We start from the raw sequence: 18835 nt of genomic DNA, 5'->3' as shown, positions 1-18835 counted from the left end.
AATCTCAGCTTTTTTTTGCATAAAAATTGCTTCCAGGTTCAAGCAATACTGATGTTTCTTAAAGTAAGGAAATCGAACGAAAAAGGGTCCTGATGAAGGTAAATCCAGAAAAGTGCTTCGGAAGCAATAACTTATTAGATTGTTGTTTTCGATTTTTTTAGCTATTTAATGAGAGGAAAAAATCGCCGGGGGCGCCCCATTCGAACCCTAGTTACGGCCCTGATCGAAGTGCAAGAGAAATATTTCCTGGATTTGATTGTTTAACGGTGACTGTAATTATAATTAGAAAATGAGACTTTTAAGAAATGTGCCTTTCGTTCTCATAGCCATGACTATGACTATCGGTAGTATGATTAAATATAATACCTTTCACTTCAAACTTCCTGTATTTTCATTAGTTTGACCACGAAAAAGCCGATAAGATGTGTTATTGAAATTATATAGTGAAAATGATATATTTGGTGTATTTAGTGATAGGATTTACAAGTTACATCTTTCAGGGTTTGTAATTATCTAGTTCCGTTCTGGATTGATCGAGGGGAAGATCTACATGCATTCCTCAAAGTTTTATCTAATTTCACAATTGAATAGAATGACTTTTTTAATTTCACATTATTAAAAAAAATGAATGTAGAACCAGATCAAAACAAATTTGAATAGAGAAACTTAAAAATAAACCACAAATAAAAACAATTCGTTATATGAATTTATTTTTTTTTGTACAGTGTCGGCACATCAACCACAAATAGCAGTATCACCAGAAGTAATTGTTGGTAAAACAGTAGATTTAACCTGTTCATATCCGGTTGAGTTAAACAAGACTACAACTTTTAAATGGTATGTTAACGACACACGCTCATCTGCCACTACACAGCAACACATTCTACAGTTTAACGTAACGAAGACGGATAAATATAATGTATACAAGTGTGAGGTAGAAGTAACTACTGCAGGAAGCAACGAAAGACCTCTGTTTGATAAAACCATAAAGCTGCAACCAAAGTGTAAGAAGTTTTCTGATAGTTTTAGATTATTGACTAAGCAAACTAAATCAAATAGACGAATAAGCCAAAACAAACTTATTGAACTTCAACCTTTTTTTTTATTGTAAATGAGGCTGAACCTCTTTTGTAACTCCTAAACGTTATTTTTTTTTGTTCAGCCTATGACTAATACTCATTTGATATATTGCTAAATACGGTTTCGTATTAAAAAAAAAAATGCGTATGCAAGATAAAAGAAAAAAGTATTAAGTATCATCCTGAATATTAGTAGTAAACCCATATTTTTGCTGTTGCAGACCCACCTACTATTCATATGCAACCGTCCTACGTCTGTAACCGATTACAGAATATCACATTGAGTTGTGAAGCGGACGGTAGCCCAGCTAAGTATAAGTTTAGTGACTGGGAACATCGTGTTGGTGGTACCGTAATTCGACACCTCCCGGGGGATATCGTTGGCAACATTTCTTACCTTCGGTTGTCACTCTGTACTTATCAGGATACAGGAACGTACTACTGCACAGTCGGAAACAATGTCACTCATCCCAATAATACAAAGACTTCGGTTGCTTCTGTTGATTTTAAGGTTAAAGGTAAGATTTTTTTAGATTTAATAGCCATATACATCTTCAAGTAAAATATATTAGGTTATTTGCTGAATGATATTCATATAAAAAAAGAAGATGTGGTATGATTGCCTATGAGACAACTCTTCACAAAAGACCAAATGACACAGAAATTAACGACTATAGGTCACCGTACAGCCTTCAATAATGAGCAACGCCCATACCGCATAGTCAGCTATAAAAGGTCCTGAAATGACAATGTAAAACAATAAAAAATAACGGCCTTATTTATATAAAAAAAAATGACGTAAAAAATATACGTAACACATATAACATATCCGTTTTGAAGACTTACTGTAAATAATGTCATTTAGTTGTTATCTTGATGATAAAAAACTACGAATCTGAAAGGCGGCAACCATTTGATTGTCACTGGGAGAAAGGACAGACGGAATTTTTTTTACTTTCATGTTTATTTTCCCCCAACTATTCTGCGCGAAAATATATTGACACTTTTATACAGTTACTTTTTGGTTTTTTTTTGTTGCAGAATGATAGTTTTTACTTCTATATTGTGGAAGACTGTTTAATCATTTCACCACGCCCCTTGAAAATCATTTGATAATCCATCGGGTATTGCAAATGTGATCATTATTAGTTATAAATCAAATTCTGGACAAACCTACTATACATGTGCTTATACTCATAAAAAGTAATTGGGTAATATATGTGCATGTAAAGTCATACGAATAATCTAATAAACATAAAATTATACGCAATTGAATTCTACTCCGTAAACGACTATTTACGTAGATATTAAAAACGAACTATCATGTTTAGAAATAATTAAATCCTGTTTATATAAGAATATTTAGACACATTCGATCATCCGATAACGCACATGTTTGCTGAAACAGCACTATGCCCAATTTCTTTCAGGTGGCACGGTAGTATTTGCATTCCAGAATTTAGGTTGCTCTTTTGTGTACCCTACTTAGGTTAATGTATCTAAACAGTGTGATTGGACAAAAAATACAGTATCAACTGAACATACTTTCCCAAACTGAGGGATGAATCAGGTGTAGAAAAATATGAAATAATATAACATACAGATGAAAATGAATTTTTGAGAATTTCTTTTAATTTTGTATTCACTGCACCATAAAAGACCTAAAAGTACTAGTGGCCTTAGGTTTTTAAAAATAGCAAAAAAAGGAAACGGTCATGATACATATTCAAATTCATTTCTGAATAGTAAAATGAAAGTACTTCAGTTAACTGTGAATGTAGAATTTTTTGCAGTGTTAGAAAGTGGTGAAAATTCTAAATAGGCTATCAGTATCCCTTATGGGCCAGGAAATACTACCGTACCACCTTAACTAGAACACGAATCATATGATTAAATCGATAACGGAAAGGATTCCGGAAAAGTTATATAAAGAAAAACAAAGATCTGTACTGTATGTGTATTCACAATATTTATTATATACAAGCGTTAGCCTTTCAAAAAGGCTATTCGACTCTTAGCTGATGAAAATGGAAAGTGCTCTCGCTTAGTAGATAAATTAATTTACTAGAATAGCCACGTGCATCAATCAGCAAATTTTACCACACACGTGAGGTCACACGCTATGAATTAATATCGTTTAACGTTGTTTTTTACTCCAGAAGATTCGACTATTTATAGATAAAGATTACCTGTGTAAAATCTAATTGCTAAAATAGAGAGGACAAATCCGATACTCTACGGGATTGAAGGACATTTACCTGGTTTGGATTGTCCTTACCAATCAATAAACTTCACGTCTCGTAATATCTTCCAATCAGGAAGCAAGAAAAATTCACGCACTATCTGTCCATCGTTCAATTCTTAATCTCGACTCCTAGGAGTCGAGAAATAGTAGTCGAGAATAATTGTGAAATTAATTATATTATAGATACTCATATTATGAATAAGTTATATCTTACCAAATAGTGCTTCCCTTAACTATTAGGTAAACTTACACGAGGGATACTAAGTTATAAACTGTAAACTTAGTAAATTGTTACAGCAAATATGCAATAAAGATATTATTACGTTAAAAAAAATATATAATCAAATCAAGACAAAACATTTCAATATCCTAAATTGATTCAAAGTATTTAAACCAAATTCAAGCGAGATATTTAGCTTTTTTATTTTATTTTGTTTCAGCATGGAAGTACTATATTGTCATTATAATACTTCCATGGTTTCAGCTATGAAAACAAATCATAAAAAAAAACAAGTAAATGAATAAATTTGCAAAACGCACGTTAATTCAACATTAAGATTCATCTATGACGTCATTTTGTGATCGTTTTTATGAAGCGTATAAATATCAATATGAAAAGACACATACAAGAGGGGCGAAAAATACCAGAGGGACATTTAAACTCATAAATCGAAAATAAACTGACAACGCCATGGCTAAAAAAAGAAAAAGACAAACAGAAAATAGTACACAAGGCACAACATAGAAAACTAAAGACGAACCATTACGAACTCCACTAAAAACAGGGGTGATCTCATGTGCTCTGGAAGGGTAAGCAAAGCCTGCTCAAAAGGTGACACCCGTCGTGTTGATCATGTTATTACAGACCCAGTTTATAGCCTAATTCGGAAGATCACATTCTTTGTGAAGAGGGAATGGGATTGTAATTACATATGCATATCAGACCATTATTATTTACCTTATTAAAACTTTTGATAAAAAAAAGTGTTATAGTAATCATGACTGTGAATTTCCTTCTTTAAATTTCAATTTCCTTTTTCGAGTTTCAGATGATCAGTGTCATTTTTTTGGCTCGTATTTCCTTCCTGAGAAAGCAGCTTGCTTGTCATATAACCTGTTTGAGCTTTTTGTTATTAAATAATTTCGTCCTTAAATGCATGAACTAATATGCACTTCAATATTTATTGAAGGCGACAAAATAAATATAAGTATCAATTTTCTGCAAAATATCACACGAAACCGACCACTGCCATGTGTGTGTATATATAATATGCAAAACCACCGACAAAACACGTTTTATATATGATGGTTATAACAAATATCCAAATGACTTGAATATTTAGTGTGTTATCTAGGTTTAAATGTATTTTTAAGATTTAGGATTCTATAGACATATTCCAAAATTTGTCCAAATTTATATGTGAAGTTGTATGAGAAAAGTTTAACAAAGTTAGTATCTGTATTATCTTGAAAAACAAATTATTTTGAAAAAATGGATCGAATATTTTGGTCCTTATGAGTACACTTACAGCATTTATTCTGTAGTGCTAAAATCAATTCAAGACGATTTTGATGCATTGGCGAAAAAACTGAATATGCTTGTCAATTAAGATTGGAGCCTGTGTTGACATGCTATTGAAATAGTAATTAAACTATTAATACTACTCGGACATCGAGGCCATATGCCTTAAAAGCATGTATACATTAGTTGATATTGATTTAGGAGGAAACTACTTTTCAGAAACTTTGTTTTAATGCATAACGGTGATGCCAATTTTGTTTACAAAACTAATATTACTCGCTTTGATATCTATTTGAAAATAACAAATTCTGAGCACATATATACTTGCCTTAATTGGCCTTAATTAACCATTGCACCTTGTTTTCGTTAAAATTTGTTACTGTAAAATCATTTTATGTGTAATCGTGATTCGACGACAAATCTGTTATATATTACAGATTATCCTGTAGTCATCGGACATAGCATAGTTAACACCACAAACAATTATGATATTATGATATCGTATTATTCATATCCAATGGCAACACAACAAAAACTCTACCGTGATGGCATTCAACTTGTCTTCCGTAAATTCTCTCAAAACCTGGATATCCCATTCTTGATTCGTAGAAAAATTGTACCGATAGAGGGCACTGTTCTAGTGATCAACGTATCTAATTCGGGGGATTACAGATATGTTATCCATAACGATTACGGATCGGTCAATGGAACAGTAGATGTTTGGAGTAGAAAGACGCCAACGGTCCATTCAGGTATTGCATGAAATACATAATAAAATACCTTTTTAGTCATGAAATGAAAACAATATATCAAGATTTAAGGTTAATATCGTATTTTGAAAAAGGCGAAAGATACCAAAGGGACATAATTACGGCCAGAAATTACCTTTAATTTGTAACCAACAAAAGACAGAAAACGATAATAAATTGTTCAACATTCAGTATACAATTTAACAAGAAATAACATAAATATTGAAATGTCGACTTAACTATTTAATTGTCTGAATGTTGGATCATAGTCTATTCTTTATCCGGAATTCTTCTCTATAATGTTACAGACTCAAATGAATAGTATATAATATCACAAACAGGACTACGGACGCCATCACGAGTCGGTTGACCGTTATTGAATAACCGTTTCACAGATGATATTGGATATGTTCCTTACGTCGTAAATAAAATCCCCTTCCCTTTCAGGAATGTGACCTACCGAATTAAACTATTTACCGGGTTTGTAATAACATGAGCAACACGACGGGATGTCACATGTGGAGCAGGATCTGCTTACCCTTCCGGTGCACCTGAGATCACCCCAGTTTTTTAGGGGTTCGCGATGGCAGTTTATTTTTGATTTATGAGTTTGATTGTCCCTCCGGTATCTTTCGCCCCTCTTTTAAGATGTTGTAGAATTTATAAAAAAAACTGTCGATAACACTAGAGAATATTTGTATATTTCTGCTACCTAAACCATTTGCTAAACTACAACATAACATTACTTGGTATACATTTTAAACAGGTCATGTAAACATCTTAGAAGGCCATACAAAACATACCAGGCCCAGATGAGTAATACAATTCTTACAATCACATAACAAAATTCAAAGCATTCTGTATAATTGAGACTAACAACGCCATTTGAAAAAAGAAAAAAGACCAAAAGGCAAACCACAGTATTCGAGACATAGAAAACAAACGACTGAGCAACAAGAACCCATTAAAGCCTTTAAGTGACCTCAGTTCCGAAAGGTAAGCAAATCTTGCTCCACATGTAACCTATAAACTGGACAGGCTTTGAGTATAACTGTCAATTTGCATTTCTGTTTTCTGTGGGTATTGGCTCGCGGCTTTATTTCAAAATGTGCATGCAAACAACATATAGTTTTTGGGAACACTCATAAGTCAACTGAAACAATACTTTTAATAGGGGGTCTTTTACAAGAGAGTTTATAATTTTGATTGATATTGGCCTTAATGAAATAATGTCTATCTTTTAATAGGATTATCGACAGACGAACCACTACTGTGTTCGTTTATGTCCCTTGGATTTCAACTTCAAGTTGTGATCATCGTTGTGACTGGAGTTGTGGTGTGTGTTGTCGTCCTGGCTGTTGCTATGATAGTCATTCGTCGCTGTGGAAGCTCTGGTACATGCAATAATACATTATAGTAAGATAAGATAAAATGTTATACACAATTGAAATTAAAAGAATTATGATAAAGCTACGCTAACGGGAATACAAACATTTATTCAATGATTATGCATGTTAGAATGAAAAGGGATAATGATTGTCGATATGTTGACACTTTTAGAAGTATTCAAAAATCATTTATTCTGTTATTTAAAGATGATTGTGGTTGAAGCAAAGATAGTATATTTGATTTTTTCCCACTCTTTGTTAAAACTACTTATAGACTATGGGTATCATCTGCCTAGTTTGTATTAGTATATATGACTATTTATACATGAGGATATCAACCCAGTTGCCCTTAAATGTATCAATATTTTTTTACATTATCAGTTACTTCTAATGCAATCGTCCAGTAAGAAACTGGCGATTTCAGTCGCCAAGGTATTCATTACCAAAACATTCTCAAAGTTGACAATAATAGTATCATTTGTTCATAATGCTATCACCTAACATATAGTCCCCGAGTGTATCAATCTAGTTCTTATAATTGATAATCAGCACTTCTGTCATCGGGGAAGAAATGTTATTAAGTACCTACGAAAGAAAATTATCATTTCTAGTTTATTCTGCATAATGATGATCACAAAGACGTGAACTTTCATAGTACAGGGATACAGCCTTCCCCTCTATCTGATAATTGACGCCATTAAATCGCACATTATTGACGTAACTTTACAATGAAGGATATAACTAAAAAGTGGTCTTTTTAAGAGGGGAGATAATAATGCATACTTATGTTGTTGATGTAACGGTATAGTCTACTGTTTATAGAATTTGGCATTAAAAGTGCATATGCAATGCATTTAAGAACAAACCATGAATGCAAAGAAGAAACAATCAAATGTGGAGCAACCTGTACGATCCAAAGTTTATCTTTTTAGAAAAATTGCAATTCGTTCTTGCATAATTATAGATTTTTCACACTTGATGTCAACGAGCGCTTTTGGTAAATCTTTATAAGACAAATAGTTATATACCAAGATAATTTGTTGGTTTAAATTTAATAAATCTAAACATGTAACCGTTGAATTAATATTCATCCTTCTCAAAAATTGTAAAGGTTTTCTGTATTTCTTTTAATCTAGATTCTTCTCGTGACAAAATAAAAGAAACGCAAAAGGAAAGAAGATTAACAAGGTATATGCCATGTATAATCCAGTTTTATTGAAGAGTTGTTTTAATGACATAAAACTGTGCATTTTCTGTTATACTATTTAGCAAGTCATTGGCGGTAGTTGGCATTTGTTTTTGTCTTTGTTGACATATTATTTTCATAGTTATTACGATTTTCAGACAATATTGACTGCTGTACAACTATTTTTGTACATGTTTTATTAATACAACTGCTTTTTTCCTTCACACACTGTTGTTATATAAGTATATAAACGAATTGAATTTTATGCAATTGAGAGTTTTTACTAGCAATGACATAAGGCTTATTCCATCATTTTCTTCAAAAGGAAATATCTGTAACAAGTCAGAAATAAGACAGTCGTTTTCAATTCGTTTGATTTGTATAAGCTTTTGATTTTGTCTTTTGATAAATGATTTTCCGATTTGAATTTTGCTTGGAGTTTGGCATTTTTGTTATTTGACTTTTTAAACAATGGTTAAGTGCGACTTAGATAATCCACATATATTTCATTAGAGTAAGAAGTGTACTGGAAGATGGAACGGTAGTTTATGATGAGGTCGATGATTCAAAATGGACACAAGGTATGAGTTATGTCACTGATATAGGTAACTGTATTTGAATAAAGTATAATATAGATATAAGAAGATGTGGTATGAGTGCCAATGAGACAACTCTCCATCAAAGAAACAATTTATAAAAGTTAACCATTATACCTTCAACACGGAGCTTTGACTCACACCGAACAACAAGCTATAAAGGTCCCAAAAAGTCACTAGATATGTATTAAATTGAAAACAAATTTCCTTGTTAAATGGATTGCTTTAACTTTAATCATTTTACTTAAAAAATTAAAAATCAAAAGTAAAAAGACTTTAACCTTTTCGAAAAAAAAACAGTACTCTTATATAATTCTGCATCAGGATATCAGTTAATTTGATTACTTCTCTTCATATTCACACAGCAAAGAAAGAAAGAAAAGAAAAGAAAGCAAAGAAGAAGAAAATTGTTAACTGGTAAGCTTCTTAACTGTTAAAAAGGTCAAAACTGAGCAGATGATATATAAAATTGAGAATGGAAATGGGGAATGTGCCAAAGAGACAACAACCCGACCATAGAAAAAAAAACAACAGCAGAAGGTCACCAACAGGTCTTCAATGCATATTTTATTGTATAATTTTAATGAATAGTATGAGAAATATTATATTGAAATTGCATCCAGAAGTTTATTACATGATATTTCTACGTAAAAAATATATTTCAGTATACGAATAATAAAATGAATCGTCCAAACAAAAAAGGCTGTAAAAAAATAATTTAAGCTTACGTTATTGATTCATTTAAAACTATTAAAATTAGTTTATTGTTTATCTATGTATTTAAATACGTGGCTTGAGTGTTCTTTCATAGTTTTATCTTTTTCATATTTTATTGTTCGTTGCATTCAAAATTGACCAATCATCACAATAGTCGAAGAGATACAAAACATTTCTACTGCAGTATATATATTTACTAGGAAACAACTAGAAACTGAATCGACTTTTCTCATTTGGAACACGGGTTCTGTGAGAAGAAAATATAATGTAGTCATTTAAAAATAGAATGGTTCTGGTATATAGTGAGGTAGAACCATGAAATATTAAACACGTTAATTCATTCAAAGTCAACTTAAAAAACCTTTATTTATTTTTCAATTTTGCGTAGTCATGTACCTGAGGCATATGAGGATGTAGGTGTAAAGAATCCCGGGCAGAGTTATGAAATGTTACATAAACACAACAGTAAATCAAAACGTAAGATAAAATATCTATTATTTAGTTTATTAAATTTCATGGTTAAAATGTCATGTTTTGATTGGTTAATACGAGGAAGATGATTTAGTCTAATCCATCGATTATATTATATAAGTTTTATCATTTACGGAGACGCTTGATCAATTTTGCGCTTTATGAAATACGAAGACGTCAATATAGTTTCTTACTTTCAATATAAAATTTGAAGACAATAACAACAGAATTATAAATTGAATAACATAGAGCTGAACAGGTGATGTATTAGATTGGTACCCGAAAAAACATTGTCAATCAAGGCAAAGCTATGTGCTATTTTCAACGGTTTGCTCAAATCGTAATACCGTTGGTTTTATTTAACCCCTTGAAGTCTTTATACATTTATGTTTTTATATATAAACAGTATGATGAAATGATTAAAAAATATAAAAATTACCTGTAGGAACATTATCATGATACAAAAATGTCCTGTCATAAACTTATTTGTGACATTGTCCTCTTTTGAAATGACCTGATAGGATGGTTAATATAAGGTATTGACAAAAGAATGAATTGCTATGTTATGGTTGTTAATATAGCTCGGATTGAAGCATATTCCCACGCTAATCTGCGCTTAATATACTATTTTCCAGTCCACCCTTTTTCAATATTTTAAAACTATTTTCAGCATTTTTCCGCAAAAAGTCTTCCAAAGTTGCGAAAAGGTGAGTAATGATATAAAAGTGAACCTTTAAAATTGTATTTGATCAGTGAAGACTAGTTTGCAAACATGAAATATAGCAATGTTTTGGATTTAATTGACACATTCAATACATACAATAAACAATTGAAGTATAACTGTTTTTTCTAAATACTTATTAATACTAATTAGATGTAGTTGATCCTAAGACAAATAAAAACAGCGATCATTATTTGCTTTACCAACGAATGTTTTGCGATGAATACACCAACCGTTGTTACCACTAGTTGTCATTTTTGTTGTTTTATCTTTACTGGTAGGTTTGTGTGCTTTTTTGTGTATGCGTAACTTCTTCTCGTTATCAAGGTTAATTCGTATGATTTCAATGTATTAAGATAAACAGTCGTGTAATGTTATATATTACAGCCATATGCACAAAATCTATCAACTAAAACATGTGTTTATTTTGGCAAACAGGATGGAAATACTGACAACTAGCGGTTCAAAGGGCACTCATGAAAACCTATACTCAACAAATTCTTCAAACCCCGATCACTATGATAATACAGAGATTACATCGGACGTTAAAACAAGTTTGTCTAAGGATGAAATACCACTTCCAAAGAGAGGGTATAGGAATGAAAGTATTATTGTATACGATGATGCGACCTCAAATAGCAAATTAAACACAAGCTGCAAAGCTATGGTTCATGAACCAAGCGAGTATATTACCATGAAACCTAAGTGTTTGGAGGAAACAAGTTTCAAGAATAAGGAGAGTTCAAGTATGAAGGATAATGAGTATACCAGTATGAAGAATAAGGAACTTGCAAGTAAACAATCAAATGGTAAGTTAAAATTTTCTTGTAACAGAAAGGTGAAAATACCAAAGGGATATTGAAACTCTTAAGTCTTAATTAAACTTACAATTTAATGACATAAACAAACACTACAAAAAGACAAATAACAGAACACAAAACACAAAACACAAAACAGAAAGCTAATTTCTTAGCAAATTTAATCGGTTGACTATATCAACTTTATTCTTTTGTTTCGTATATCTAGTGTGGGCTTTATAAGTGGAAAATACTAAATGGCCTATTAAAATGGTACATGTTAAACCCTTTTATCGACAAAATTGTCTAAGTGGATGGTATATGCATTTTCTATAATAAATCATGTCAGTTGTTCAGATTGTCAGGAAATTGTAAGCAGGGTTTCCTTGATAAGTTGTTATACAATATATAAAATTCTTTTATAATAGTACAAGTCTATTAAGGTGACTTTACATGAATCCCCTTGTAAAATGATTATCGTAAAGACCAAGGTTAACGTATTCTCGTCATAACGTGCTTTTCTGATTTCTTTATTTTTGCACGTTTGGTTTCGTAAATCGTCGATGGTCATATATTCAATATAAAAATGTTATACAGTCTTTTAAATAATAATATTTATTGTGTCTGCAACGTTTGCGCCAACCATATCTTATTTTAAGATTTAGATTAAGTTTTGATTATGAATTAATTATATTTCAGAGTCAAGAGAAAAAGACGATAATGATACTGACGAAGTCCTATATGTAAACTTGAAGCTTGCATAATTTTTATGGTTGCATTTACAATAAAAATCATTACATTATTATGTATATCATGACCTTACTGATTATAAGCTATTGGAGTTTTTTTTACGAAAACTAGTGATATGTTATCAATAAACTCATCATAGATACCAGGACTAAATTTTGAATATACGCCGGACGCGCGATTCGTCTACAGGTAGAAAAGCCGTAGTATTTCAAAAATTCTAAATTTGGTAAACAGTTAATTTATAAATATAACCATATCAATGATAATGCATGTCAGCACAAAAATAAATAAAGTGCACGGTATTTACAAAAATTATCACTTGCATAAAAAAATCCTAAGTAAATTCAAAAAGAGGGGAGTTTATTAAAGCTAACAAAATCAATCGAAACAAATATCAACCAACGGATCGCATGAAAACCACTCCTTGTTTTCATGACTTGGTACATACATTTTGCAAAAGAAAATAGTTGGTAGCACCTGGCTTCATAGCTGATGAGAAGCTTTAGCGTATTGTATTTTTGTTAGTAATAAACATATAATCACGATAATTTTGTACCTTTCAGAACCTAGCCTCCATTATACTAAGAAAATTCGCCTTATTAATATTAAGAAAATTCGACTTTGAGATATAAAGTATCATTCTTAATGATTAAGTCTTGTGATTTGATAACATTTCAAACTTTGGGCTTTTCCTTGTAAAATGCTATATTAAAGGTAGCCCACGGTTTTGTTCTCACAAATATTCCACAGTTTATGTTTGAAATGCTCTATCTGTATCATCACGTGAGATATGAAGACAGATGAGACACTACAAGAAATAACCGATTATAACCTTGTTAAATAACCCTTTTGGTTTATTCTTTTAATATGATAAGGAAATATTAAAAACGAGTCATATATGGAGAAAACTCAAATGTTTTTTAATCTTCCTACTTTTGTATCAGTACTTTCAGTTTTTGAGAAACTAGTTCTAATTTTCATAAATAAGCAAATAATACAAGGTAGAAAAAAAAGGTGTCTCAGATTTCTTATTTCGTGTCCTGTTACGGAAAATGTTATTGTAATGAATAAATGAGGTGTCAACATTTTACCGATATTAAAATCTAACAAAACGATTAGGTAGAGACTAATCGAGGAAATAGATAGAAACTAGGGATGTCAAAAGATATGAAATTTAATACTCGAGTATACTCAGCCATGATAATCGCGAGTACTCGAGTACTTCAATAAATCTGTAACGTCTAGGGACAAATTTTGTTTTTTGTTGGGATGTGATATTTTGGTTATTACCTTTCATAAACCTTATATAATATGATAACATCGCTGGACATCTTAACGACAGACATACGTATTGTTTCAGAACACAAACTGTAAATATTGATACTTGTATGTGTATCGCTCGTCCTTTTTTGTGTCACCAGAACAATTAATAACGGACCAGGCTTTTATGAAAAAACCTATCATTATAGCAATTATCGTTTGTGTTTTTATGAACAAAATCAGAAACATGCCAATTAAACCATCAATATGTTCATTAAGTCTGACTTTTGTAAAACATTATATATCTGTTTATGTGGAGATAGTTTTTTTTTATATTATGACTTGTCTCATAATTTGTCAACAAAATATTGATATTCAAATTACATATACGAAACGAAATTGAATTATTAATTAAACAATTATAAAGTTTCAATTAAACAATTATGAAATTTCAATTAAACATTTATTACATTAAATGTAGATCTCATATCAATCACATTAACAAAATATATGATTTGTGAGTTATTACTTCATGAAAGTTTTAACTCGTTTACAAAGTTGCGTAGGGATCCCCATTGGGCACTACAAGTTTGTTCTTGATCTGACCACAACTTCATACAAGATCTCCCTCACATTAAAAAACATTCTGAGGGAACAGCCTCTACCTGTACTGTTATAACAAGTTTTGCGATTATAGATACACATGCGACTAAGTTATAACACTATACAGTCTCAAGATAAACATATTAACGTTGTGAATAGATATTATTTTCATAAGTATTACGAAAGATATTTCAAAGGGGACTAAAGCAAAGGAAAATATGAGAAAAAATACCTCAAGATTTATAAAAGGCATACGAGAATTCGAGTACTGAAATTGTACTCTAGTACTCGACTTCCAAGCGTGTTCTAAACTTTCCAAGCAAGTACTCGTTGTCCTCCCTAATTAAAAGGGGGCTAGAGGGGGTCTCATCCCGATTTCCCGGTTTTAATATAAGAAAATCCCGAAATCCCGGACATAGTTTGTTAAAAATCCCGATCCCGATAAATTTGTTCCAAAATTTTAAAGTTTAAAGTTTCCATGCTTACGATTTAAACGTCTCGGATATGATTGATGTTCAAAGTCTTTCAGCGTAACCAATCCGAATATGTATTATCAATATTACCGTGACGTCAAGCTGCATATAAACATTTTTGTTCACATCAATCTTCAGTAGCCAGTCAGAAAATTGGCCAAATTCCAGTTCAAGTCAATACAAGAATTTGGTTTGATAAGAAACTGGATGCACACGTTTATGGAAAAAAAGGGGTAAGGTTTTGTATATACATGTATACAACTTTTATAAAAAAAATCAAACGATATTTTCAAGTTGATTGAATGAATACTTATTAGTACTATAACAGAAAAAGATAATTTTCTACATGCACCTATCAAATTTGATCTTTCAGTTTGAAGGAACGCGTCTGGCGTATATACTAAATTTAGTCCTGGTATCTATGATGAGTTTATTTACAACCACTGGGTCGATGTTACTGCTGATGGAGATTTATTTCCCCGAGGGTATCACAAGCCCAGTAGTCAACACTTTTTGTGCTGACATGAATTGTCATTGATATGATTATATTCATAAACTTACTGTTTACAAATATTTGAATTTTTTGAAATACTAAGGCTGGTCTACCTCAGGCATAGATTACCTTAGCTGTATTTGGCAAACTTTTAGGAATTTTGGTCCTCAATGCTCTTCAACTTCGTACTTTATTTGACCTTTTTATCTTTTTTGGATTCGAGCGTCACTGATGAGTCTTTTGTAGACGAAACGCGCGTCTGGCGTATATACTAAATTTACATCTGGTATATATGATGAGTTTATTTTCTCGTGATCCCATTGATGCTGTGTATAAATGGAAAAGTTTATTACTTTTCCTTTGTCATCTTTGTATTGCCGTCCTATCTTTGTATTAACATTTCTCCCCATCCTTTTTTCACAGGCCGATTCATTAATTCCCCAATAATTGATAACATATTTTTTAAATTTGTTTAAGTCAGTGACTGAAGCTTTTGATGTCCTGTAGCACAATGTTTGTTTTTTCCTTAAGGAAAGGCAAAGAATGTTCGTCTTTGTGGAACAACAAAAGGGTTCTAATTGATATAATTTGAGAATCTTCTGTCATGATGACTTTCAAAATTTCATCGTCTGCTACAGGAAGTTTATATATGTAATTATATCAAAATCGTGTAATTAACGGTATAATTGAAGACCTGATCCGAGCTCAAAGCTTATCTCTAAACTTACTGGTTCAGGTTCTCTTATTGATTTGAGTGATTGTTGGTTGTTTAACGTCCAGTGGCAAATACTTCATGAATATTCAGAACGAGAACAAGTTCACAATAAATGCAGTATGTAGGTCTTGTCATAATAAAGGCCTTTTGGAATGATGGTCGGAGATATTTGAACTGTCACTGTAAAATGAGGGTAGATTAGATGGGACAATATCCCTAATGCGCCTTGAAATGAGGAACTCAAAAGTCACGTGTAAACAAAAAATCTCTGTGTAGTGATATTTGACACATTTCTATGATAAACAAATGACTGAGCTGAACCATTTGTGTTAATTTAGAAAGTAAGGGAACACAGAATGAATGTGTAAAAACTATGGAGCCATTAAATGTGTTCAAAGTATTAAATTTTTAAAGAACTTATTGTGTCAAAAATGGGATTTTTTACCATGAGGAGCCACATCGCAAAAGGATACTCGGGGTTTGCTAATTTACGGGAAAAGGAATCACACTTCGTACCCTGAAAATTTTACCACATATGTAAAAATGTCTCAGCTTCGAAACAAGCCATCATACATATACAAGTTTATGATATGGCTGAGCAACAGAAGAAAACGTTACCATTACCGCCTATGTAGAAACAATTGCGCATATTGCCCCAGATAGGGACAGAAATTATGCCTTGCAACAGGCATCAAAAAGTTGTTGCAAGGGTTCGTAACGTGCAAAGAGCGTGGCACTCTCCTAACACGAGTCATCCGATTTAGTGTCCCCATTCTGACCGACGTGACTGCGAACTTTGATACATCCCGGACAGCAAAACGGACGCCCAACTTCATCAAGCGTTTTTCTGCCGGTCGGGAGAAGACCAAGTGACTTCAGTCACCGTTGGGATTTACATGTTCTCTGATCTGGGTCTACTCTGTTTCTAGATGCGATTCTGATTGAAGTATAATGAAAATGGCAACATTCCAGCAGCACCTGCATACGGGGTATATATATCATGATTTTCTTGATAGAGGGGTGCTGTTCACAAGCAATGACAAGTAGGCTATTAAACCAAGAGTTCCAAATGGTGAAGTTTATATCATCCCTTCTTAAATTTTACGGACGCCATCACGAGTTGGTTGACCGTTATGGAATAACCGTTTCACAGATGATATCGGATATGTTCCTTACGTCGTAACTACAATCCCCTTCCCTTTAATGAATGTGACCTACCGAATTAGACTATATACCGGATTTGTTATCACATAAGCAACACGACGGGTGCCACATGTGGAGCAAGATCTGCTTACACTTCCGGAGCACCTGAGATCACCCCTAGTTTTTTGGTGGGGTTTGTGTTGTTTATTCTTTAGTTTTATACGTTGTGTCATGTGTGCTGTTGTTTGTTTGTCTTTTTCATTTTTAGCCATGGCGTTGTCAGTTTGTTTTAGATTTATGAGTTTGACTGTCCCTTTTGTATCTTTCGTTCCTCATTTATCTGTCCAAGATACAATTGTTTATCAATCCCGTTGTATTTTAACATAATAATCCCAATTTACCGTGGCTAAAAATGTGGCTTTCTCGTATCCCAATGTTTTTCTATCCCGATCTTTAAACAAGGCAGTCCCGATTTCCCGTTACTAAAATCGGTCGATCCCGGCGTCCCGAAAATGGTTTAGCCCAAATTTAACCGCCCCCCTCCCCTCATTAAAACTACGAGAATCGTCCGAACTACTACATGCGAATTTACAATCAGGAACAGGACACAATCGATGAAATTACAGATCACGATTATATTAGTTTTAAGGATCAAAGACCGCAAAAAAAGCTATTGTTGCCATACCATCACATTATATCATATCGGTCAACCAGATGATAGTAATGACCTCGACACATTATGTTGTGTCAATTTCAGCCATTTTTCCTCATAACTCTGTATTAGTGATTAGTACCACATTAGTCTAGATAGATAATCTAATACATGAGGATGACAAGATTAACTTATTAATTAAAATGTTATCAGAAATTGGTAAAAATGTCGAATGTATATCAACAACAAACAACTGTGACAGGATTAGTTTTCTAATGGTTAGAGGTCGGTTTGAAAGTCTCTCTTAATATAATTATAACGTAAAACGAAACCATTATCGGTAAGTTATCTTACACGATTTGTACATTATAACAATATCTATGTAAATTGTTAAACACATGTGTACGGAAACGACTCATCGTTAATTACAACTGACAACTGACAAATTTGCAACATACTGTCAACACCTTCCATTGAAATTGGTGATTTGTTACATTTTCATTGTATAAACATGTGCTTTAGCCGTTTGTATTGCACCAGTTGGTCATTCTTGTTTGGTTGATAATCCGATGACCCATCTCCCTCCATTCCTGTTACGATCGAGTTATCATAATACAAAATCAGGACAACTAGGATCGAACACAACTTGAATTAAGATCTCTTTCACTAGTTTAAAGACGTTTCACTTTTTAAAGCGTATTATGTTTGTACGGCAGCGTTATATTCAGTTTACACCATTGGCTAAAATTTTGGCATAATATTTCAGCCCACCGTGTGCTGTTTCATGTGACGAGGTATATGAAAAAAACTATCTTAGTCTTTTTCCTCAAACTCAAATTTAAGTCAGATGTTGGCTTATATTTAGTATTTATATAAAACAAAACAAAAAGCAGTATAAAAAGCATACAATCTTACAAGTCTTTCACCAAAATGTAAACATAACCAAAAAGTAAATTTTGCAGGGATTTAACCTGTATGTAGTCTTCTGGATACATTTCAACTTCGATGCAATATGTGTTTTTTTTTTTTAGATTTCTTCAAAAGCAACGATTAGCGATTTTAATCAATAGATTCATAGAGAACAAAATGATTAAGTATATGATATTTTTGGATAAATATTCATTTACAACAGTCATTTGAAAGTATTTTAATAATTTTGACCCTGTTACATTTCATCAATATTTTGTTTCTGAAATCATTGCATTTAAAACAAAAGACACTATGGTAAACATTTGAAACACAATCTTCAAAATTACTGATAGTTTAAATAGCTTA

At 32.2% G+C, this 18835-nt stretch overlaps 1 protein-coding gene across 2 annotated transcripts; it reads left to right on the top strand.

The window, feature by feature from the left end:
- The first annotated feature begins 403 nt into the window (after positions 1-403).
- LOC143078916 (uncharacterized) lies at positions 404-12273 on the top strand. 2 transcript variants are annotated; one of them, XM_076253974.1, is made up of 12 exons: positions 404-501; positions 726-1004; positions 1301-1597; positions 5284-5598; positions 6843-6989; positions 8120-8171; positions 8683-8750; positions 9131-9182; positions 9871-9959; positions 10624-10660; positions 11113-11483; positions 12171-12273. In XM_076253974.1, exons 1-12 carry the CDS (start codon positions 450-452, stop codon positions 12233-12235), a joined length of 1824 nt encoding a protein of 607 aa, XP_076110089.1. In that variant the 5' UTR covers positions 404-449; the 3' UTR covers positions 12236-12273. The 2 variants fall into 2 exon arrangements, with proteins under 2 accessions (XP_076110089.1, XP_076110090.1); XM_076253975.1 differs by lacking the exon at positions 5284-5598.
- Positions 12274-18835: the final 6562 nt, after the last annotated feature.

Source organism: Mytilus galloprovincialis, chromosome 6 (assembly GCF_965363235.1).
Source record: "Mytilus galloprovincialis chromosome 6, xbMytGall1.hap1.1, whole genome shotgun sequence".
Classification (NCBI taxonomy): Eukaryota; Metazoa; Mollusca; class Bivalvia; order Mytilida; family Mytilidae; genus Mytilus; species Mytilus galloprovincialis.
This window is presented reverse-complemented; position numbering and strand designations above follow the sequence as displayed.

Excerpts from the sequence above, each read along its gene's own strand:
- LOC143078916 (XM_076253974.1), top strand. The coding sequence starts at position 450 with ATGATATATTTGGTGTATTTAGTGATAGGATTTACAAGTTACATCTTT. Across the intron at positions 1,005-1,300 it reads CATAAAGCTGCAACCAAAGT|ACCCACCTACTATTCATATG; the intron begins GTAAGAAGTTTT and ends TTGCTGTTGCAG. Across the intron at positions 9,960-10,623 it reads ACACAACAGTAAATCAAAAC|CATTTTTCCGCAAAAAGTCT; the intron begins GTAAGATAAAAT and ends AACTATTTTCAG.